The sequence below is a fragment of the Anticarsia gemmatalis genome, chromosome 30 (assembly GCF_050436995.1).
Source record: "Anticarsia gemmatalis isolate Benzon Research Colony breed Stoneville strain chromosome 30, ilAntGemm2 primary, whole genome shotgun sequence".
NCBI classification, from domain to species: Eukaryota; Metazoa; Arthropoda; class Insecta; order Lepidoptera; family Erebidae; genus Anticarsia; species Anticarsia gemmatalis.
The window spans coordinates 5,003,281-5,026,614 of record NC_134774.1 but is presented as its reverse complement, the minus strand read 5'-3'; the positions used below and the strand labels follow the sequence as shown (position 1 = coordinate 5,026,614).

General features: G+C 38.6%; 4 protein-coding genes across 5 annotated transcripts in view; 2 read left to right on the top strand and 2 right to left on the bottom strand.

The window, feature by feature from the left end:
- The window catches only part of LOC142985440 (lachesin-like), a 102,248-nt gene that overhangs the window by 44,500 nt on the left and 34,414 nt on the right, over window positions 1-23,334 (bottom strand). The window contains exon 2 of one of the 2 annotated variants that reach the window (XM_076133628.1): window positions 15,811-15,835. The exons of the other annotated variant lie outside the window; for it this stretch is intronic. The gene's annotated coding sequence lies outside the window, so the exon portion shown is untranslated. The remainder of the gene's footprint in view (window positions 1-15,810; window positions 15,836-23,334) is intronic. 2 annotated transcript variants of the gene reach the window in all.
- LOC142985594 (uncharacterized) lies at window positions 481-3,032 on the top strand. Its single transcript, XM_076133867.1, has 3 exons — window positions 481-636; window positions 1,293-1,430; window positions 1,808-3,032. Exons 1-3 carry the CDS (start codon window positions 606-608, stop codon window positions 2,509-2,511), a joined length of 873 nt encoding a protein of 290 aa, XP_075989982.1. The 5' UTR covers window positions 481-605; the 3' UTR covers window positions 2,512-3,032.
- On the top strand, window positions 8,807-11,821 carry LOC142985629 (uncharacterized). Its single transcript, XM_076133914.1, has 4 exons — window positions 8,807-8,929; window positions 9,504-9,692; window positions 10,637-10,917; window positions 11,438-11,821. The coding sequence occupies exons 1-4, from the start codon at window positions 8,899-8,901 to the stop codon at window positions 11,738-11,740; spliced, it is 804 nt and encodes a 267-aa protein (XP_075990029.1). The 5' UTR covers window positions 8,807-8,898; the 3' UTR covers window positions 11,741-11,821.
- LOC142985625 (uncharacterized) lies at window positions 13,431-15,190 on the bottom strand. Its single transcript, XM_076133909.1, has 3 exons — window positions 15,135-15,190; window positions 14,421-14,735; window positions 13,431-14,125 (listed from the first exon to the last, which is right to left on the bottom strand). Exons 1-3 carry the CDS (start codon window positions 15,160-15,162, stop codon window positions 13,599-13,601), a joined length of 870 nt encoding a protein of 289 aa, XP_075990024.1. The 5' UTR covers window positions 15,163-15,190; the 3' UTR covers window positions 13,431-13,598.

Genomic DNA, 23,334 nt, shown 5'->3' with positions numbered 1-23,334 from the left:
GCAACCTTGCATGCCTGAGAGTTGTTTAGAACAGTTCTTGAAGGTATGCAAAGTCCCCGCACTTGGTCAGCGTGGTGGACTCAAGGCCTAACCCCTCCCTCATTACGGGAGGAGACCCTTGCCCAGCAGTGGGACAGACAGGGTTAAATATCAGTTTAATACCTAACGATCTTTTGCGTACAAATTCTGATACATCGAAAAAAAACAGATTCCCCACAAAAAAAAACAAACACCTTCTCGTAAATGCCACAAATTCCTAAATACATACATACATTCATGCAAACATATGTAATTATGTACATACATGCATAAAATCACGCCCTTTTTCCATAGGGGTAGGCAGAGACCAGAGTAACTACTTGGTACGACCCTTACAAACTTACCATTATTTTTCTAAATATTATCATATTTTAAAAATCAATTACCACGCGAAAACGCATCACTGAAATATATTCAACATTTACAAAAACAATTTACGCTTATGATTGTAATGTTATAGCGAGAACGTTATCTTAATTTTAAACGTTGACTGTAGGGGGGTATAGTAGGGGGTATGAGGTATAAATAGGGGGTATTAGTGAGGAGAGACACACAAGGTTGTCGACATGGGGCGTTTAACGGCATTGGGAATAATAGGTAAATATATAATTACTTATTTTTAAATTAAAATATTAGGTCGGGGAAAAACTTGTAATAAAATCTCTTTGGCTTCAAGAATCACCAATGAGTACACGGTTCATTAGGTTTCTTTCAGTGAGCTCGTGAGGTACCCAAACATCGAGCTTTTTGTTTAGAGAAAAGATTTTATTACAAGTTCATACATACTGTAATGCGAAAAGACTTTTTCCCCGACCTAATATTTACATTTATAAAAAAATCGAATATTTAACAATTAAATTCAAATTCCTACCATTTAAGGCTGCCATAGCCAATTGCGCTCACCAGTCGGTAAACTTTTAAGCAAGCCTAATGTTAAGCAAACCTTGACTCGGTCATTCCAAAGATGGGTGACCGCATAGTGATATTAGAACTGGGCGACTCTGTGCTTTGGAAGGCACGTAAAAGTCGGTCCCGGTTCTTGTCTATAAAGATAACAGTCGTTAAGCCATGTCAATGGCTGCGGCTTAAACAACTTTGACACTAGGTTGACCACTAACCATACGATTAACAAAAAATACTTATTGTTTTTTTTAGTTTTTTGATGTATAAGTAATAATAAGCAAATTGTGCAAAAATAAAAATATTTTCTTTCTTTCTTTTTATAAGTTTGTTTGTATGTTTGTTTGTTTCAGCGCTAGTAGCATCAGCGGCGGCGGCGCCTGCTCCGCAGTACTGTCCGTGCCCGCCCCCTCCGTGCCCCCCTCCCCCCTGCTGCGTCCCTCCCCCGCCACCATGCCCCTGCCCCTGTGATCCTTGCGCTCCTTCACCAAGTAAGTATATCTACATCATAAATAAATAATAAATTTAACCCATTACTGTCCCACTACTGGGCAAGGGTCTCCTCCCGTAATGAGGGAGGAGTTAGGTCTTGAGTCCACCACGCTGACCAAGTGCGGGGACTTTGCATACCTTCAAGAACTGTTCTAAACAACTCTCAGGCATGCAATGTTGCATCACGATGTTTTCCTTCACCGTTGGAACAAGTGATTATTATTTCTAATACACACATAACTTGGAAAAGTCATTGGCCTTGTACGAACCGTCGACCACTTGCGTTGTACCAACTTATACCACGCATCTATCACTGCTTTTATAATAACCATAACCTCAAAATATTCAAGCAACTAAAATACAATTTCTTCCACAGCGACATGCGGCGACGGCCCCATCAAAATCCTGCTGCAAAAGAACTGTGTGCCTGAACGTCTACGAGCTGCTGGTTTCCAAGAAATCGCCGTTCCTGGCGGCACATTCTTCATCAGCGCCTCTCCTGACGTGATCATCCAGCCTCCCCCGATCCTGGTCAGACCACCACAGCAGCCGGCCATCACACCACCCGCGATTACTGTACAACCACCTCCTGTACCGCCAGTGACTCCTAGGCCGATAGTGGTCAGGCCTCCCCCGTTGGCCCCGATTACGCCCCCACCGGTGCTAGCAAGGCCAGCTCCGTTGTGCCCCATCCATCCTCCACCGATTGTTGTAAGGCCACCGAAGCCGGCCCCCATCCAGCCAGCGCCTATCAGTGTGACGCAGCCAAGACCAGCTCCTCTGAATCCACCTCAGATTGTTGTAAGACAGCCAAGGCCACCAACTCTTCAACCTCCTACGATTTGCGTGTCGACATCTTCTCTGCAGCCCCAGCCACCTCCGTGCGGATCACCTTGCCCATCTCCATGCCCGTGCCCCTGCCCGTGCCCGTGCCCGTGCCCCTGCGAGCCGCCGTGCCCGTGTCCTCCCCCACCTTGTGACCCGTGCCCCTGCGAGCAGCCGTGCCCGTCCCCGTGCAGTTGCCCGTGCCCCTGCCCGTGCCCGTGCCCCTGTGAACCCCCCGCGGAATCCCCTTGCTAATTATTTAAAATCTAATCAAGACCCAATTTGAAAGGACAATTTTTTGAAAACGCGGTGATGAGTGCAATTTAAGACCTATAATTTTATATTTTCGAAATTTTGTCCGAAACATCTAAGTGATTTGGCGTTATTACGCGTTACGTAAAGACAGAAGCTGGAATAATCTGAAATGGAATTATTCCAGACGCTAGGAATAATAATGTTTTTTTGGAATACTTTTACACATATTTCAAAACGACTTTGAACCAACTTTAGTCGAAACGAACCATCATGAATTACACGATGATTTTTTGACATTTTCCAGAAAAACATTTGGTTAGATATATTGGGTCTTATTTTCTAGATTTTTGTATACATTAGTAGTTAAATAGATCTCTTTTGGTAACTAGGCGTGAATTATGGAGTTGAATAATTTAATTACCCGTTTCTATATTTAAGTTGCGATGAGTATGTACAAATGTATGTTAAGTATTATTGTATGTATGTAACTATTATATAAAATATATGTGTATACAATTAAATGAATTTTTTGATTACCCTTAATATGTGGAAAAAACACCTTATAATCTCTCTCTCATCGTATGGTTAGTGGTCAACCTAGTGTCAAAGTTGTTCAAGCCCGAAGGTCTTTGACGTGGCTTGACTGTTATCTTAATGGACAACAACCGGGACTGACTTTTTACGTGCCCTCCGAAGCACGAAGACGCCCAGTTCAAATACCACTATGCGGTCACCCATCTATAGAATGACCGCGCCAACGTTTGCTTTACTCACAGATAGTTTACCGAACGGTGAGCGCAACTGGCTATGGACGTCTCACCTTATACCTTATAATATTCAATGTAGAAAAATCTAAGGATTTTAAAAGAAATAGTTCAATCGTATATAATGAAACTAGCTGACCCGCGCAACTTCGCTTGCGTCACATAAGACAGAATGGGTCAAAATTTTACCAGCTTTTGTAACATGTTTTCTTGCTACTCTGCTCCTATTGGTCGTAGCGTGATGATATATAGCCTATAGCCTTCCTCGATAAATGGACTATCTAACACTGAAAGAATTTTTCAATTCGGACCAGTGGTTCCTGAGATTAGCGCGTTCAAACAAACAAACAAACAAACTCTTCAGCTTTATAATATTAGTATAGATTAAGTATATTAAGTATAAGTATTAAGTATATTAAGTATAGATGACAGTCGTTAACAGTAGTCAGAAGATTGAAAGTCTGACAACCAGTTTTACAGTATCATGTTATAAGTCAGGTAACTGTGTTGTGGTATTCAGCTGCATCCGGTGAGACTGGAAGCCGACTCCAACATAGTTGGAAGAAAGACTAGACTGATGATGAATATTATGGTCAGAACAGTCTGTATATTAGGCTATTACAGCTAAATAGCTGAACCGATACTAATGGAATTGATAGCTAATAGTAAAAGGTCGAGAGCAAACAAAAAAATATTAAGTTCTAAATGGCTGAAATAGGGGATAGATCGAGAGGAGCTAGAACAATCAACACAGGCACTATTTCATTAACTGAAATACGTCGCCGACTTATTTCAATTTACTAGAAAGACACAAATTATACAAGGTGTAAGGCAGACGGTTGTCCAAGCAACATAGAGAGTCATCTGGGGGGCTATCATATATTTTGGTTGACAATTATATGAAAACCACTATGCTGTACATTGTTTTCTCCCTTAGATCATAGTGATTAACACGTTACGTCAAAGCAGCAATGTACTGAATAGTGACCATCAATTTGACGTGCACTGGTTGTCAAATGAGATATGTGGTAATTTCGCTGGTCTGGACTGCTTTCCATATTTTCGTACCATTCACCTCAATTTAAGATTCACTGTTTCGGATTGTCGGATGTCTCAAAATTAAGGTTTTTGTAGTAGACGGGGCGAACCAAATTCACTATTAAAATTTTTGACTATTCGTGTTATGAAAGACGTAAAAAATAGACGGCAAATTTAAAATGGGATATCACTAGCATCAAAAGTGGTCCTCGACAGCCGAAGCCTCAATCTTCACACGTCGTGGTATTGTGTCTCATCGGAATTGTCGACCGATAACAAAGCCAGTAGCACGATTCTCTATAGTAAGAGTTTGACATTTAAAATGTACTACAAAAATAGTACCTACGACGCCCGCTAGAGACGCTAATCAGATTTTCATATAAAATTTCTCGATAGCTAGCCGGTTGTCGCTGAGAATCGCGCTGCAGAATGCCAGTAGTATGCATTGGTTGGCAATGACTAACCTTAGACCCAAGTATAAAATAGTAATTCTAAAGATAGTAGACACCGCATAGTGAATTTTTTTTTTGTTTCTTTTAAAAGACAACTCCCGCACTAAGAATTGCTCTTGTGTCGCGGGGACTTTTACAAACACACAAACAAAGGACACAAAGCACAACCAGACCCGAAACAATTATTTGTGGATCGCACAAATAATTATCCCGTGTGGGAATCGAACCCACGACCTCCCGTTGCAGTGGGTTCGGCGTGGCGACCTAAACCAGTACGCCACGGAGGCAGTCAATTAATTTTAACTGAGCGTGTCCGTGCTTGGGATGTCATGTAAAATTCGGGTACGGTCTTTCGGGCAGCTTGAACCACTTTGACACTAGGTTGACCAAAGATAAAACAACAGTAATTGATAATTATGTATATTTATATACATAATTATCAATTACTGTATAATTATGTATATTTATATACATAATTATCAATTTATTGTATCAACCACATTGTAAATTTTTTGGCGATTGAAGAGAGTAGGTACACTTTCCGAGCTAGTGGTAGATTCAGTAATTGTAACGACTATCATAAGTGTCAATATTTGACCTAAATGATTAAATTTGATTTTGTTAACTAACAATTGTAATGGCGAGACGAGAGTCCACACACAGAGTATTCCTTATAATTCTACCTACATCTTATGGTATTACAGGCGTGATGTTAAAGGTAAATGTCCCACCGCTGGGCAAGAGTTTCTTCCCGGAATGAGGGAGGGGTTACTCCCTGAGTCCACCACGCTAGCCAATTGCGGGTTGGGAACTTTGTATACCTTCAAGAACTGTTCTAAACAACTCTCAGACATGCAAGGTTGCATCACGATGTTTTCCTTCACCGTTGGAACAAGTGATAATATTTCACACATACCTAACTTGGAAAAGTCATTGGTGTGTTGTAAGCAAATATACATAATATTTATTGATGTTATAATCAAAGATATGTAAGATATTATTATGGAAGCGAGCTTTCCTCAATCAAAATGAAATCAAATCATTTTGCTCCATACATGCTGACATATGTATATCCATCAAAGCAACGTAAAATTAGATTTATTTTTACTTTCACGAATAATAATATCCTTCTAGTCGATATTTTGGTAAATTTTCATTGAAACCAACTGTGTAAGACTTTGTTTATAGTGTCCAAGTGTGTGCACAATACACAGGTACACTCTCTATTACATCACTCTCATAGTCCGGTGAGACGGATAACCGACACGACCAGTGAGAGGTCAGGCGCAGGACCGACGGTTTCACGTGCTCTCCGAGGCACGGAGGTCTACAACTTCATCTTCCTAACTCCGGGCAATCTCTGAGTAAATTCTTAACTGAAAATTTCTGAAAAGACTTTTTGGCTCGAGTAGTGATTTGAACTGAATGAAATGTTGTGCATCTAGTGTCAAAGTAGTTGGTACGTTTGACATGAGTTAACTGTTGTTATGTTAAACAACAACCGTGACTTGAAGCACGGAGACGCTCAGCTCAAACACTGCATACATCTATGTAATGTTACTTAACACACTGATCGTTTACCGACCGGTGAGCGCTACTAGCTAGTGTCAAAGTAGTTGGTACGTTTGACATGAGTTAACTGTTGTTATGTTAAACAACAACCGTGACTTGAAGCACGGAGACGCTCAGCTCAAACACTGCATACATCTATGTAATGTTACTTAACACACTGATCGTTTACCGACCGGTGAGCGCTACTAGCTAGTGTCAAAGTAGTTGGTACGTTTGACATGAGTTAACTGTTGTTATGTTAAACAACAACCGTGACTTGAAGCACGGAGACGCTCAGCTCGAACACTGCATACGTCTATGTAATGTTACTTAACACACTGATCGTTTACCGACCGGTGAGCGCTACTAGCTAGTGTCAAAGTAGTTGGTACGTTTGACATGAGTTAACTGTTGTTATGTTAAACAACAACCGTGACTTGAAGCACGGAGACGCTCAGCTCAAACACCGCTTACATCTATGTAATGTTACTTAACACACTGATCGTTTACCAACCGGTGAACGCAACTGACTATGAGCATTTAGAACGAATCTATGCAGCAAGGATTCTTACAAACATACAAACAACGGACACAAAGTACAACCAGACTACTAAACCAATATTGAAAATGATCACACAAATATTTTGTTTTTTGTAACATTGAACCCTGTAGCAATGTTGTAGTAGCAGGTCATCTTAACCACTGCCATATTATATGCTTTTATAACCGTAGCCCCGCGAGTGGTGGGTTCGAATCTCACCCGAGACTAATATTTGTGTGATGAGCACGAGTATCTGTTCTGAACCTGGTTGTTAATGTATCTATATAAGTATGTATTTACAAGTATATATGTTTATGCCATCAAAAACATTCTGTAAAAACCTCAAGTCTCGCCGTAAAAAGTTGTGAGATCGATATAATACCAAGTCGATTAATCTATTTAGTCTCTACTTAAAGGACCTTCTGTCTTAAGTTATTACGTATGTTATTATCATGCCAATTTAAAAAAAAATACCTTTAAAACAAATAGACCGACCTGGCCATCGCATGATTTAATTATTAGTATGTATCACACTACACAGCACGACGAGAAATTAATGCTCCTGAAATGTTAATGGCGAATTTGTGTTTTCTTGCGATGACCAAGTCGATCTAATTGTTTTAAAGGTATTTTTTTTTAAATTGGCATGATAATAACATACGTAATAACTTAAGACAGAAGGTCCTTTAAGTAGAGACTAAATAGATTAATCGACTTGGTATTATATCGATCTCACAACTTTTTACGGCGAGACTTGAGGTTTTTACAGAATGTTTTTGATGGCATCTCACTTCTTTTTGTAGAGCGAACATAAGTCCAATTTGTATGGAAAGACGTTTTTTTTTTCATAATTCAACATATTTTCCTATGGGAATGTTGTTCAGTTTCATGGGCTAAACACCCTTATCCACCCTATACCCCCTCCCCCGTTATGTCTCATATAGTAGGTACCTATTTACACCTATTTATTTTATTTTCTACTGTAATAATAATTCATTAACTGCAAATGTAACCTTGTAATCTTATACATTTATATGGGATTACAAAGTTATTGTTGCAGTTGGTGTATTTAGAAAACTGGACCGAAATTAGAAAATATTAAATTTTTCCCATGTTTAAGACACTAAACCCTATTTGTATTCTAAATTTTAAGCTTCTAAGTCTGCTAGAAGTACCTTAGACTTTTGATGATCGGTGAGTCAGTGAGTCAGTGAGTCAGTGAATCAGTGAATCAGTGAGTGACAAAATTCAAAATTTTAACAAGTTGTCATTCCTAAACTACTGGTTCAAATTGACTGAAATTTTAAATATACCGTGTTTATACAATGACTAATTAGTTGCTGAAAATCCAGGCTTCTTGTTTTATCCACAACGAAATTATAGGGGTGTCAAAAATAGCCCAAATTGCTTCGAGAAAAGGATGTTACGGCCGTGCCGCTTTTTTTTGCTCGACTTGCGGGGGCACTTCCGTGCCCCCAGATCAGATGTCTGGTTACCATAAAAATCTATTTACAATGATATAATCTCAAAAAGAGCTCGAAGTTTGGTTACATGCTCGATAGATGCCTAGTGCCTACAAATTATTTGTGTTTAAAAGTAGGTGTTTGGTACTCCTCTGCCTACACCATCGGGTCTAACAGCCGTAGCGTTATATAAAAACAATTATATTTTCAGAAACATAAAAAATAATTTACAAAACATTGTTTCAGATAGTTTTATCAATTGGAACGAATTACGTTCTTCAAAATAATATCTATTTTCATTTTTAAAGTCAAAACCGTTTCTTCAAGCAATGTACCGAAAAAAAATAAGTTAAATTTCAAAAATACATTAATTCAACCATTTAAAAATTATTATTCGAGTATGTCATAACAATTATGCGAAGATTTACAAACTTGATTCGACTTTAAACGATTGGAATAAAGTTGGGTTTCGAATAAAGTTGACAATGTTGTTCTACGATTTGGAATAAAGTAGTTAAAATAATAATTTTGGTATAAAAGCTGGCGTTTTCTTTGATTTAACATCAGACGATCGAAAAATGGCGAAAGGCAAAGTGATATGGATAACTGGTAATTATTTTGTCTTTAATTAATTAATTTTAGTATACAAATTGCAAATATTGGCTTTTAAGTATAGTACAGCTTCTTAATTTCAAGAGTTCGAGGACTTAAAATTATGGCAACACACATGGTTTTCGGAAATCATGTGTGTATTGGGTTCAAATCCCATCCGGGACAAATATTTGTGTGATGAGCACGAGTATTTGCCCTAGTATGAGCCTATTTGTTGATATATCTATATAAGTATGTATTTAAAAGTATATCAGTTATTTTGTTACCATAGTACAAGCTCTGCTTAGTTTAGAATCAAACGACCGTGTGAGAATTGACGCAAAATATTTATTTATTTAGCGACCGTTCACCAATCACGTGATGATTTCATTTTTGCTCCTTTATCCCCCCTTGCTATTGGTAATACATCGTGAAATTTAAGAGTCCCCCCTCCTTATTACATGTATGTACCAATAGGAGTAGAGAACCAGTAAAAAATGTAACAAAAACGGGGAAAATTTTGAACCATTCTCTCTTATGTGGCGCAAGCGAGTCAGCAAACGTGTAATAAATTTCTTTCTTCTTCTTTCAGTTCTAGTGCTGGGCACGGCACTAGCCCAGCCCGTGCCGGAGCCGGAGCCGCAGTTCCCGTGCCCCCCGCCGTGCCCCGCGCCGTGCGACCCGTGCCCCTGTGACCCCAACCCTTGTGGCTCCATCCAGATCGGACCTTGCAATCCTTGCGAGCCTCCTGTTAACTACGTGTACGGACAGGCTCCTAGTGGTAAGAGATATTTACTTAGTAACGTATAAGCCAGGTAACTGTGTTGTGGAGGTCTGATAGACAGTCGCTGCATGTACAATACTGGTATTCAGCTGCATCCGGTGAGACTGGAAGCCGACTCCAACATAGTTGGAAGAAAGACTATCGTGTCCGATATATGGGAATAGGCTCGCCCCCTATTGTATGGGACTTATATAGTTAGCAACACAGGTGGATTTCATACACCTCTGTCCGTCTGAGTAACCTATATTTGACAATATTTTTCAAGCTAAAGCCAAGAAAATTAGTTCGGCACTTAAGCCATAAAAGCCTGACAGACAGACAGACGTTCTCATTTACAACATAAGTAATAATTTCCCAATGAGATTAACCACATGTTTTGTCATATAAAACAAAGGAATTAACTAATGGATAGCTATTAACTACTATATAACTATGAAAGCGATACATAACAACTTGGAACGATGCCAAAACAGATATAATAGAGTACTTGAGGCCGCCCGCGACTTCATCCGCGTGGAAACCCTTCCCGTGTAAATCCCGATCCCTCGTGAATTCCTGGATAAAAAGTAGCCTATGTGTTATTCTGGGTCTTCAGCTACCTATATACAAAATTTCATCGTAATCGGTTCGATAGTATTTGCGTGAAAGAGTAACAAACATCCATACATACATACATACTCACAAACTTTCGCATTTATAATATTAGTAGGAATTAGGATTTTGTTATATTAGAAGCGTATTAGATTAGTGAATCTTGTGGTTAAATAACAACAGCCGGATCGATCTTTGAGGTTAAGCTAGGTGAGCCGAGGTCGATTTGTGGATGGGTGACCATATAATACATATCGAGTTTCGGAAGGCACATTAAACTGTCCACGCTGTCGTTGCGTGTCGTGAAAACTGTCATGACATAATAACAAAACAAACTTTATTTTTTCCAGGTTCAATCCTAATCAGGCCAGGTCAAGTCAGGTTCCCAACACCACCCCCCATCGTGGTCCGCCCCGGTCAGATCCAGCTGCCCGCTCCACCACCAGTGTGGGTGAAACCAGCGCGAGTACAGCCGCCAACGCCAGACCCCATCACTGTGAGACCCCCGCCGGTGCAGCCACCTACACCCCCTGCGTTCTACGTGAGGGTACCGCCAGTGACCCCTCCTACTCCACCACCAATCTGCGTCAGGCCTCCCCCAGTTTGTGTGCCTAGACCACCTCCGATGAGGGTAAGAATCACTTTATATTTAAGCAGCTTTTGCCGTTGCCCTCTTTGAGAGGAGCTCGTGGCTTAGTTAACAGCCGCGCGGATCGATCTCTGAAGTTAAGCTATGCTTGCCGAGGTTGTTCTGTGGTTCCGACCATCTTATACATATCGAGTTGCTCCGTGTTTCGGGAGGCATGTAAAATTGTGGATCCCGGCTGTAATTTTCAAAGATTTTTGACAGTCGTTAACAGTAGTCAGAAGCTTGAAAGTCTGACAATCAGTCTTACTGAAGGGTATCGTGTTATACCCATCTATAGAATTACCGTTGGCGCGGTCATTCTATAGATGGGTGACCGCATAATGGTATTTGAGCTAGGTGTCTCCGTGCTTTGGAGGGCACGTAAAAAATCGGTTCCGTTTGTTGTCTACTAAGATAACAGTCGTTAAGCCATGTCAAAGGCCTTTCGGGCGGCTAGAACAACTTTGACACTAGGTTAACCACTAACCATACGATAAAAACTCATTCCTCTTTTCTTTTCCAGGTACAACCAGCACCAGTGCAGCCTCCGATCCCTGACGCCCTCGTCGTCCGCCCGCCCAAGATCATAGTCCCAGCGCCCCCCACCATCTGCTTCAGACCTAACCCCCCCCAGATCTTCAGAACTCTTGGCTGCGCTTCAGTCTGCCGTTCCACCGCCCCTCAAGACCCTTGCCCTCCTCCAGTACCTCCCCCATGTCCTTGCCCATGCCCACCACCGCCCCCGCCCCCTTGCCCTGAACCGTGCCCCCCTCCCCCCTGCGACTGCTTCCCCCCACCCCCCTGCAACTGTTTCCCCCCCTGCTAAACTAGTTTATATATAAATAATATGCATTTGTACGTATGAGTGATTTAAATATAGTACGGGTAATTTTACTGCAATTTTGAATATGTGTTTTTATTGAAAAATGCCCTCATTTTTTGAGTTAACTTTTTTTTCAGTTCGAGAAGTTGATCTTTTAAAGTCGTTGTTTGGTTATGGTTAGTTTTTGAAAAAATTGTATAATATTTTGATTACACTACATTTTTGTGTATCTTATAATCTCCATTAGGTTTTTGATCAACATTGGTTTAGTCAATAAAGCGTAACTGGTAATATATTTGGGTCTAGCTCCTGCCCGGTAATTGGCAAAAAGAAAATAAGAGTAATTAAAATATGTAGGTTACCAAAAATAATCAAAATAATAACTAACTGCACGTTTGGCGCAGTGGTTTAAGCGGTCACCTCGCCGCAACAACCGTCGCGCCGCGTGTGGTGGGTTCGAATCCCACCCGGGACAAATCTTTGTGTGATGAGCACGAGTATTTGTTCTGAGCCTGGTTGTGAATTATTTATATAAGTATGTATTTAGAAGTATATAAGTATGTTTATCAGTTATTTGGTTACCATAGTACAAGCTCTGCTTAGTTTGGAATCAAATGACCGTGTGTGAGTTGTCCAATGATATTTATTTATTTATATTTTATTTAATAATGAAGTTTGTAAGTGAAAGAGTATTAAACATCATCATCATCATTGGCCTGTGTCAGTCTATAGCAGATGATTCAGGTGGCGTCAGATAGAGGAATATTTGTTACAAAGAAACATCTTCGTTCGTGACTTAAAAGAAATTTTCGCATAATAAAGTTAGTATGATTTAACATTCCTTATGAATGTAATGGTAAAGACACTGCTAACGCTATTGTTTTTCAAATAAAAAACATGGTTATTCAGGGAATCAAAAGGTCATAAAAAACAAATAAACACAAATAAAATAAATACATTTATTGCCAATAAAATAAATACAATAAGAATTTTGAATATTTATATATTTTTTTTTCAATTCAGGCATAATTTCGTATAAAGTTTAAGAAAACGAATATTTTTATGACTTAACAAATACTGCGAGATCAATATTTCAATTAAATTTTCAACAATTTTGAATTGACAGCCAAAAAAACAAATAATTAAATATTCGTTCCAAATCTTTATACATAGGTGTTAAACGAAAAAATCTTTTTTAAGACTAAAATTATTGCATAGGATGTTAAAATTAGAATTTTTCATACAAACAAATATTAACTTAATTTAGCGAAACCAAACATATTCTTTAAATATTTTTGTCACTTTTATAACCACACTTTACTACCTATAAGATTGTATTTCTGAACGAAGACTTAACTGTCAAATATATTTAAAAAACATATTTTTATTGGTATTTAAAATGGCGGCAGATGTCACCATTTTGGATGTAAAATAAAGCTTAATGTAATTAGAAATTTGTGTTTCTATTTGATCAGTTAATGCACGAAATGGTGTCTTTAAATATAAAACTCTTCCGTTACTGACTGACTGATGGACAACGCACAGTCGAAACTACTGAGCGTACAAACTTGACATTTGCTATGAACATTCCTTAGCAAGTAAAGGAGCACTAAGAGAATATTTTTAGTGATTCCTCCCAAGACGGAAGGCTTTATATTAGCCAATATTTGTCAAATATTAGTCGACATAAAAAAAGATTTTTTAAAAAAATTATACCTGAAGTTTTTTTTATTTGCTGTTTAAACTAAAGCGATAATATGTTGGTTGTTTGTCTGATCGTAATTGTTATCAATTATTGTTGGAAATAAGCCTGTCCCGATCTGCGTATTAGTATTATGACTCGCTGTAGACGAGTGGGAGTTTATAAAAAAGGACGTCCTAGGAACCCTAATCCTAGATTGGGAGCTGTTTCGCAAACGGTTGTTGCACCCCCTAAACCGCCTACTGCTAGGGGCCCTAGCCCGCCGTAAGCTAAACCGGGTAGGCCTATACCGTATCCTAGATTAGGGGCAGTCTCGCAAACCGTCGTCGCACCTCCTAGACCGCCGAGGCCCAAACCTCCTAATCCTAAACCGTAGCCAGGGTATCCAAAGCCTAGATTAGGGGCAGTTTCGCAAACAGTTGTTGCGCCACCTAAACCTCCTAAACCGAGACCTCCTAAAGAGCCGAGACCGCCTAAGCCTAAGCCGTTAAGGCCGAAACCTAGACCTCCAAGGCCGAAGGGATAGCCGAGGCCGAAACCTCCGAGTCCACAACCGCAGCCGCCTAGGCCGAGACCGCCGAGAGCACCTAGACCACCAAGACCGCCGAGTCCCAAACCTCCTAGGCCGAAACCTAGGTTAGGTGCAGTTTCACAGACAGTTGTAGCGCCTCCGAGTCCTCCTATGCCTGAAATAAATGTTAAAATAATTAAAACTAGAAATATTTTATTTTACTATCCCTATTTCCCTATTTTAATATTTATATCTTAATTGACGGCTACTGGGACGAACTTTTTGTGTGGCCTCCAATTCAAATACTACTATGTGTCCACCCATCTATGGAATGTCTGCACTGAAGTGGCTTTACCCACAGATAGTTTACTGACCGGTCAACTACGAGCTAGCTAATGAACTAGCTATGAGAGTCTCAACTTAAATTATCTAATTATTATGACAGTTACTTAAAAAATAACAAAACATACCCAAAGGTAATCCTAGGCCTAAACCGCCCAACCCCAATCCTAGATTCGGTGCCGATTCACACACAGTCGTAGCCCCTCCGAGACCACCAAGGCCTAGTCCACCGAGTCCCCCAAGACCGCCAAGATAGCCGAGACCACCAAAACCTAATCCTCCTAAACCGAAACCGAGGTTAGGGGCCGATTCACAGACTGTTGTGGCCCCTAGGCCGCCAGTTAGGGGCCCTAAACCGATTCCAGGGAGGAAGTTAGGGGCAGACTCGCATACTGTAGCCGCGCCTAAACCCAGAGGGTTGCAGCGGGCTACGCACAGGAGAGCTGAAATAAAATAAAATGGATGTAAAATCTATATTATGTACTAGCTGACCTTGCGCAACTTCGCTTGCGTCACTTAAGAGAGAATGGGTAAAATTTTTTCCCCTTTTTGTATCATTTTTTACTGGTACTCTGCTCCTATTGGTCGTAGCGAGATGATATATAGTCTATAACCTTCCTCGATAAATCGGCTATCTAACAGTGAAAGAATTTTTCAAATCGGACCAGTAGTTCCTGAGATTAGCGCGTTCAAACAAACAAACAAACAAACTCCTCAGCTTTATAATATTGGTATAGATTATATCAAACTATTTGTCTATTAGGTAGTGTTATAAAAGGAAATAAGACACTTTATGTTTCCATACAAAATACAATTTAAAATAGTTTTTAAAGTTCACTTACCTGATAGTACTAACGCTTTGGCTGCCATCTCGGAACCACTTGCAGTCTGTGTCCAAAACTTCACTCTTCAGCCATTTTATACCAAAAAATATCATCTTTATTGAAAAAATCATCTTTCACGGTATTCCAAGTCATACGGAACGGATTATCTTTCGATAATATTATTAGAAGTACTAATTAAAAAATGTTTTTTAATTAAAGGCTTTTTTGACAATATTTTGATTAGAGTGAAAGCCGAGTGATCTAATTAGTCCTTCCACGCAAGTGGTTGCAGGTTCGAACCTGTGGCAACACACCAATGACTTTTCCAAGTTATGTGTGTACTAGAGGCTGCCCGCGACTTCGACCGCGTGGAAACCCTTCCCGTGTAAATCCCGATCCCTCGGGAACTCCGGGCTAAAAAGTAGCCTATGTGCTATTCTGGGTCTTCAGCTACCTATATACCAAATTTCATCGTAATCGATTCAGTAGTATTTGCGTGAAAGAGTAACAAACATCCATACATACATACATTCATCCTCACAAACTTTCGCATTAATAATATTAGTAGAATAGGATTAGAAATAATTATCACTTGTTACAACGGTGAATCTTTCATACTAAGTAAACAATGAAATATAAATCTAACGCTTTAACAAAATGCCAAAGAAAAACCAACTTTAATACAAGTACTTACCGATGATTTTCGCTTGTCAACGTACCTGTAATCAAAAAGGACTAATTAGTAACACAGATCATATCGGTGATGTGTTGTAAAAAGGTCAGGTGTTCGTAACCGACGGTCCTGTATGACAACATGTATGTATGTGAATGAAGCAAGGGAAGTTTGTAAGGATCGTACCAAGTGACGTTCTCTGGTCTCTGCCTACCCCTATGGGAAGGCGAAATGTTCTGTATAATATATATAGTAAAAAAGAAATATACATATAATTTTTTTTTTTTTAAACAACTCCCGCACTAAGAATTGCTATCAAAGAAAAGCTTCCTTTGGCTGCAAAATTAGATTTTAAATGTCATTGAGTGGGCGTATATTAATAGAATATATAAGGAAGTGATTTATCTTACATATTTAATTGTAATTCAAAAGCAAACAATCATAGCCGAGTGGTATAAGTTGGCACCTCCCACGCAAGTGGTCGACGGTTCGAACTCGAGGCAACACAAGTATAATATAACTTTCCAAAGTAATGTGTGTATTAGAAATAATGATCACTTGTTCCAACGGTGAAGGAAAACATCGTGATGCAACCTTGCATGCCTGAGAGTTGTTTAGAACATTTCTTAAAGGTATGCAAAGTTCCCAACCCGCACTTGGTCAGCGTGGTGGACTCAAGGACAAACCCCTCCCCCGTTCAGGAGGAGACCCTTGCTCAGCATTGGGACAGTATTGAGTAAAAAATAAACACATGTTTTGTATGATCATTTCTGTATTTTAGAACAACCAATTAAAATTGCTATATTAATGACAGTAAAATACAGATTATTCCCATAGGAGTAGGCAGATACCAAAAAGAACTTTAGTTTCTATAAACTTATAATGCTTAATTTACTTCAAAAAATAACCCATAGTTCCACAAAAAATATTTTCTTTACTCATTGCGTAAAAAAACCCTAAAAATTACAAGTAAAATTGAATGAAACGGCTAGTATACCAAATGTTTTTATATATTACAATTCTTATATAAACAAATTTAAGCGTATCATTTAAAATATATTATTATTCTTTAATTTTACTTCAAAAGTACAAGTAGACTTATTTGAATAAGTTATATTTTACGTGTGTTAACGTGGTCCCTACGTCATTTAATTTTATCGGAGTCTCTCACTCACTACACATTGTCACATTACTATGATTCTTTTGATTATGACGTAGTGAACACGTTTGTAGATTTGCATATAACATTGATTACTATCTAATATATAAAATTCTCGCGTCACAGTTTTCGTTGCCATACTCCTCCGAAACGGCTTGACAGATTCTCATGAAATTTTGTGAGCATATTGAGTAGGTCTGAGAAACGGCCAACGTCTATTTTTCATACCCCTAAGTGACTATTTTTTTTTTATTTATATGGCAAAGCAACGTTTTTCGGGTCAGTTAGTAGTATATATTATATTTGTGTGTGTGAATATAGACACAAGTTATATAGAAACATAAATACAGTAGACGTATACGCAGAGTGCGTGTGAGGGAACGGAAGGACGTTGTTGTTACGTCTACTACTATTTATGTTTCGTTTGCTACATTCAGGGAATCGTTTTTGACGTTTTTTACAGCTAGTAAGATTTGTTTGTTATCTTTTATTATATGGGAATAGAGAACATGCATTTTATCGTGGATTGTTTGACGTTTCGGCTCCGCTCCGCTCGCAGTGGGAACCGGGCTTTAAGATTGACTATTAATAGAGTTCTATTTTCCCCGAAAAGAAAATTCATATTTTAAAAGGAAGTAAAGATTTCAATGTATTTTTACATACATAGAAATCTTTAATCGATAACCCGCTAGTATTAAATAAAACGGTAACGGATTAGATTTTTAATACATAATGCTTCAGTCGCTATCCGAATTTACGGATTCGGTTTCGGTGTCGGATTTCCATTATTTTCCGTTACGGTTATCCTTGATTAGTAATCTAAAGTATACATTAAAATAGTTTCCAATTGATTAATAATAAAATGCATATAAAATTCGCGGCACAGTGCAATTGAAAATACACTCTATGTTTTCACAATAAGGTTGTATTTGCAATAAAGACTTTTATATATTGTTTTAAATTTTACTAGTATATAAAGTATAGTGAGTTTTTAATTCCTTTTAGTAAATATGAAAGTTAAACTGATTGTTATATTAATAGGTACGTATTTTTAAAGTAATTTTCCGAGAAATTATTGATAAAAAATCGTTTTTAAACAATTTTTGTACCGGCGCCCATAGCCAGTTGCTATCACCGGGCGGTAATCGATGTCTGGGTTACGTAAACCTTGACGCGGTCATTCCATGGATGGGTGACCGCATACCCACTCTTCGGAGGGCACGGTTGGGTGACCATATAATACATATCGAATTCCTCCGTGTTTCTGAAGGCACGTTAAATTGTGGGTCCCGGCTGTCTTTTTCAAAGATCTTTGACAGTCGTTCACAGTAGTCAGAAGCTTGAAAGTCTGACAAGCAGTCTTAGTATCGTGTTATAAGTTAACTGTGTTGTGTAGGTCTGATAGACAGTCGCTGCATGTACAATACTGGTATTCAGCTGCATCCGGTGAGACTGGAAGCCGACTACATCAGTTATCTGGTTACAGTACAAGCTCTGCTTAGTTTGTAATCAGATGACCGTGTGTGAGTTGTCCAATAATATGAAAAATATATATACTATTTTTTCCCAGGTCTGTTCCTGCCTCCGATGCAGTTGCAGCCGAGTTTCGGCATCGGTTTCGACACAGACAGACGACAAATGATGTTCAGATATAATTTAACACCACGGATACCGTTTCTTTTCTCAGAAAAACGATTCAAAGTTAGTTATGAATAACGAGACTTTTTACAAGATCATATAGGTGATGTGTTGTAAATCCATTGATAGTAATATAAAAATAATTAAATAAAATTCATTTTGCGAAAGCTAATCGAAACGTTGGGAAGGGGTGCCCTAGAAAGACATACACAGATCATATCGGTGATGTGTTGTAAAAAGGTCAGGTGTTCGTAACCGACGGTCCTGTATGACAACATGTATGTATGTGAATGAAGCAAGGGAAGTTTGTAAGGATCGTACCAAGTGACGTTCTTTAGTCTCTGCCTACCCCTATAGAAAAAAGGTGTGATATTATGTATGTATATACGTATGAATGATTAAGAAAATACTACTATGTATATCTATATAAATAATAGAATATAAATAAAATTTTATAAATAGTGTTTTAGATTAAGGATAATGTAAATAAATATATTTTTATACATATTGTTTTATTTTACTTCCAAGATAATAAGGTAGTTGACTATCAGTCAAATCAGCTACTCTTTATGAAATGTCAAAAACACAATTTAGTATAGAAATATGACATAGTGAAATCACAGTGTCTTATTTTCGTTGGTATCAAATGAGTGCCTAATAAAATGTTTCAGTCTGCAATAATTACAATTTCAACATTATTTATGAAAAAAAAAACCTTTTAAGAGTACAAGTTTAATATTTTTTCGTTTCGTTTCGTTTCCCGGCTGTCATTTTCAAAGATCTTTGACTGTCGTTAACAGTAGTCAGAAGCTTGAAAGTCTGACAACCAGTCTTAGTATCGTGTTATAAGTCAGGTAACTGTGTTGTGGAGGTCTGATAGACAGTCGCTGCATGAACAATACTGGTATTCAGCTGCATCCGGTGAGACTGGAAGCCGACTACAACATATTTAGTTTGGAAGAAAGGCTAGGCTCAAAAAACTGCCTATTTTCAAATTAAAGTATCTGTATCAAACAGGTCACCGTCAGCTGTATAAGCCGAGTCTCTGATGTTATACATTCTGTATGTTGTATACCTCCAACCGCGAACCTTGCATACAAGACTTTCTACTAAGTTGTTTGGTACTATTCTGGCTCTAGTTTTTTTAAGACAACTACCACACTAAGAATTGCTCTTGTGTCGCGGGGACTTACAAACATACAAACAACGGACATAAAGTACAATCAGACCCGAAACAATTATTTGTGGATCGCACAAATAATTGTTCCGTGTGGATATCGAACCCACGACCTCCTGCCGCAATGGTAGCGGCGTGGCGACCTAAACCACTGCGCCATGGAGGCTGTGGGAGGTTGACCACTAACCATACGATAGTCACGTGTACATAGAATTATGTTTTGCTTTCATTATATAGTCATAATATATAGTTCCAATTGATTAATTGAATAAAATAACAATGATTTTGTTGTTTTAAGACTTGCTGAAAACCTGAGTTTGCTTGTGTTTGTAAAAATACTGCTTTTATACTTCTAATGTGTGTGTTAGGCATTTTAAGGTAAAATGCGTATTCGCGTTAATTTCCGTATTCTATTATACATTAAACATGCAACGCGAGAGTTTAAAAGTTATGGTTTTATACTTCTAGTCTGTACTAATAAAGTAAAGCTAAAGAGTTTGTTTGTTTGAACACGCTAATCTTAAAAACTGCTGTTTTGAATAGAAAAAATATTTTTGTTTTGAATAGCCCATTTACTGAGGAAAGGTACATAACATCACCCTATGACTAAAAGGAGTGGAGCAGCAATAAAACATTTTGTGAAAACGGGGAAAATAAAAATGTCACGGGTGGCCGCTATATTTATATACCTACTAGCTGACCCGCGCAACTTCGCTTGCGTCACATAAGAGAGAATGGGTCAAAATTTTCCACGTTTTTGTAACACTTTACTGTTACTCTGCTCCTATTGGTCTTAGCGTGATGATATAAAATATGCTTTTCTTTCACGAAAAATATTCTCAAAATCCATACTAATATTATAAATGCGAAAGTAACTCTGTCTGTCTGTCTGTCTGTCTGTCTGTCTGCCTGCTACTCAATCACGTCTAAACTACTGAACCAATTTGCATGAAATTTGGTATGGAGATATTTTGATACCCGAGAAAGGACATAGGCTACTTTTTACCCCGGGAAAATAACGCATTTCCCGGGAAAATTCTGAAAATTTAATGAAGTCGCGAAAAATCAATATTATAATGACATTGAATTAACAAAAATCCGTTGCCATGGCAACTGTTTTAATGGCGGACATGTCTTAGCGCGACTTTGTTATACTAAGAGATATAAATAATTTTGAGAATATTTTTCGTGAAAAGAAAGCATATTTTATATCATCACGCTACGACCAATAGGAGCAGAGTAGGTAACAGTAAAAAGTGTTACAAAAACATGGAAAACTCTGACCCATTCTCTCTTATGTGACGCAAGCGAAGTTGCGCGGGTCAGCTAGTTATTTATATCTCATAGTATAACGAAGTCGCGCTAAGGCATATTCGCCATTAAAACAGTTGCCATGACAACGGAATTTTGTTAATTACAATGTCATTAAAATATTGACTATTCGGGACTTCGTTCGCTACCTGAATTTTCCCGGGAAACGCGTCATTTTCCCGGGGTAAAAAGTAGCCTATGTCCTTTCTCGGGTATCAAAATATCTCCCTACCAAATTTCATGCAAATTGGTTCAGTAGTTTAGGCGTGATTGAGAAGCAGACAGACAGACAGACAGACAGACAGACAGACAGACAGAGTTACTTTCGCATTTATAATATTAGTATGGAAGTATGGATTAAACTAGCGGACTGGCTCGAATTCGCTCGTGTATGTAGTACAATTTTATACCATTCATTCCATCCATATTCCATACTAGAGGCTGCCCGCGACCTCGTCCACGGGGAAGCCCTTCCCTTCTAAATCCCGATCCCTCGGGAACTCGGGGATAAAAAGTAGCCTATGTGTTATTCTGGGTCTTCAGCTACCTAGGTTCATACCAAATTTCATCGTAATCGGTTCAGTAGTTTTGGCGTAATGAAATAACAAACATACAAACTTTCGCATTTATAATATTAGTAAGCATAGATGTAGATTCCTAATAGTCATTGTACCATAACTATTTTTAGAAACAAACGATACATTTTTCAAACCAAAATCAACTTAAAATATAAGTAAATAAGGTATATTTTCATATAACAATCTTTGTGTAAAGTGCAATATATAAATTAGATTTTAAAATCTTAAATTAATTTGTTTCAACTAATGTTAGAGTAAAGAATACAAAATGGTGATTTTAAATATATTTATTTTATTTATATTCTTCGGTAAGTTGTATTAAACTATTACAGTCCCACTAGCACGTGTCTCTATGAGAGGTAGAGTCCATCACAGTGATCAAGTGACACTTTACATTACTACAACAACTGTTTAAACAACTCTCACACATGACATTGCTCGTTCCTTCACCGTTATAACAACGTGATCATAATCCTACTGCTGGGCACATGTCTCTATGAGAGGTAGAGTACATCACAGTGATCAAGTGACACTTTACATTACTACAACAACTGTTTAAACAACTCTCACACATGACATTCCTCGTTCCTTCACCGTTATAACAACGTGATCATAATCCTACTGCTGGGTACATGTCTCTATGAGAGGTAGAGTACATCACAGTGATCAAGTGACACTTTACATTACTACAACAACTGTTTAAACAACTCTCACACATGACATTGCTCGTTCCTTCACCGTTATAACAACGTGATCATAATCCTACTGCTGGGCACATGTCTCTATGAGAGGTAGAGTACATCACAGTGATCAAGTGACACTTTACATTACTACAACAACTGTTTAAACAACTCTCACACATGACATTCCTCGTTCCTTCACCGTTATAACAACGTGATCATAATCCTACTGCTGGGTACATGTCTCTATGAGAGGTAGAGTACATCACAGTGATCAAGTGACACTTTACATTACTACAACAACTGTTTAAACAACTCTCACACATGACATTGCTCGTTCCTTCACTATTAAAGCAAGTGATAATTATTTCTAATACACACATAACTTGGAAAAGTCACTGGTGTGTTGCCTCGGGTTTGAACCTGCAACCACTTGCGTGGAAGATACCAATTTAAAAAGCTCGACTTTTCTTTTAAATAACTCTATCACTCCCGCTCTTGTATCGCGGGGACTTTTACAAACATACAAACAACGGACACAAAGTACAACCAGACCCGCAACAACTATTTGTGGATCGCACAAATAATTGTTCCGTGTGGGAATCGAACCCACAACCTCCCCACGTAGTGACGTGGCGACCGTAACCACTGCTTTACTAATATATCTTTTCCTTTCCAGAATCTTCGAGATGCAATGCTTACAATATGTACACGTCCCTCCCCTGTCCGCTCACATACCCAGCCAACGACCCGTCCTGGAGTTATGATGTCACAGCCCATAGTGCAGCTCCTATCAACCTGATCATTGCTTCTACTGCCGGCTGTGGATGTTCCTCAGGTATACTCCTCAACTAATATAAGGTCGGGGAAAGAGTCTTTTCGCATTAAAGTATGTATGAACTTGTAATAAAATCTCTTTGGCTTCAAGAATCACAAATGAGTACACGGTTCATTAGGTTTCTTTCAGTGAGCTCGTGAGGTACCCAAATATCGAGCATACTA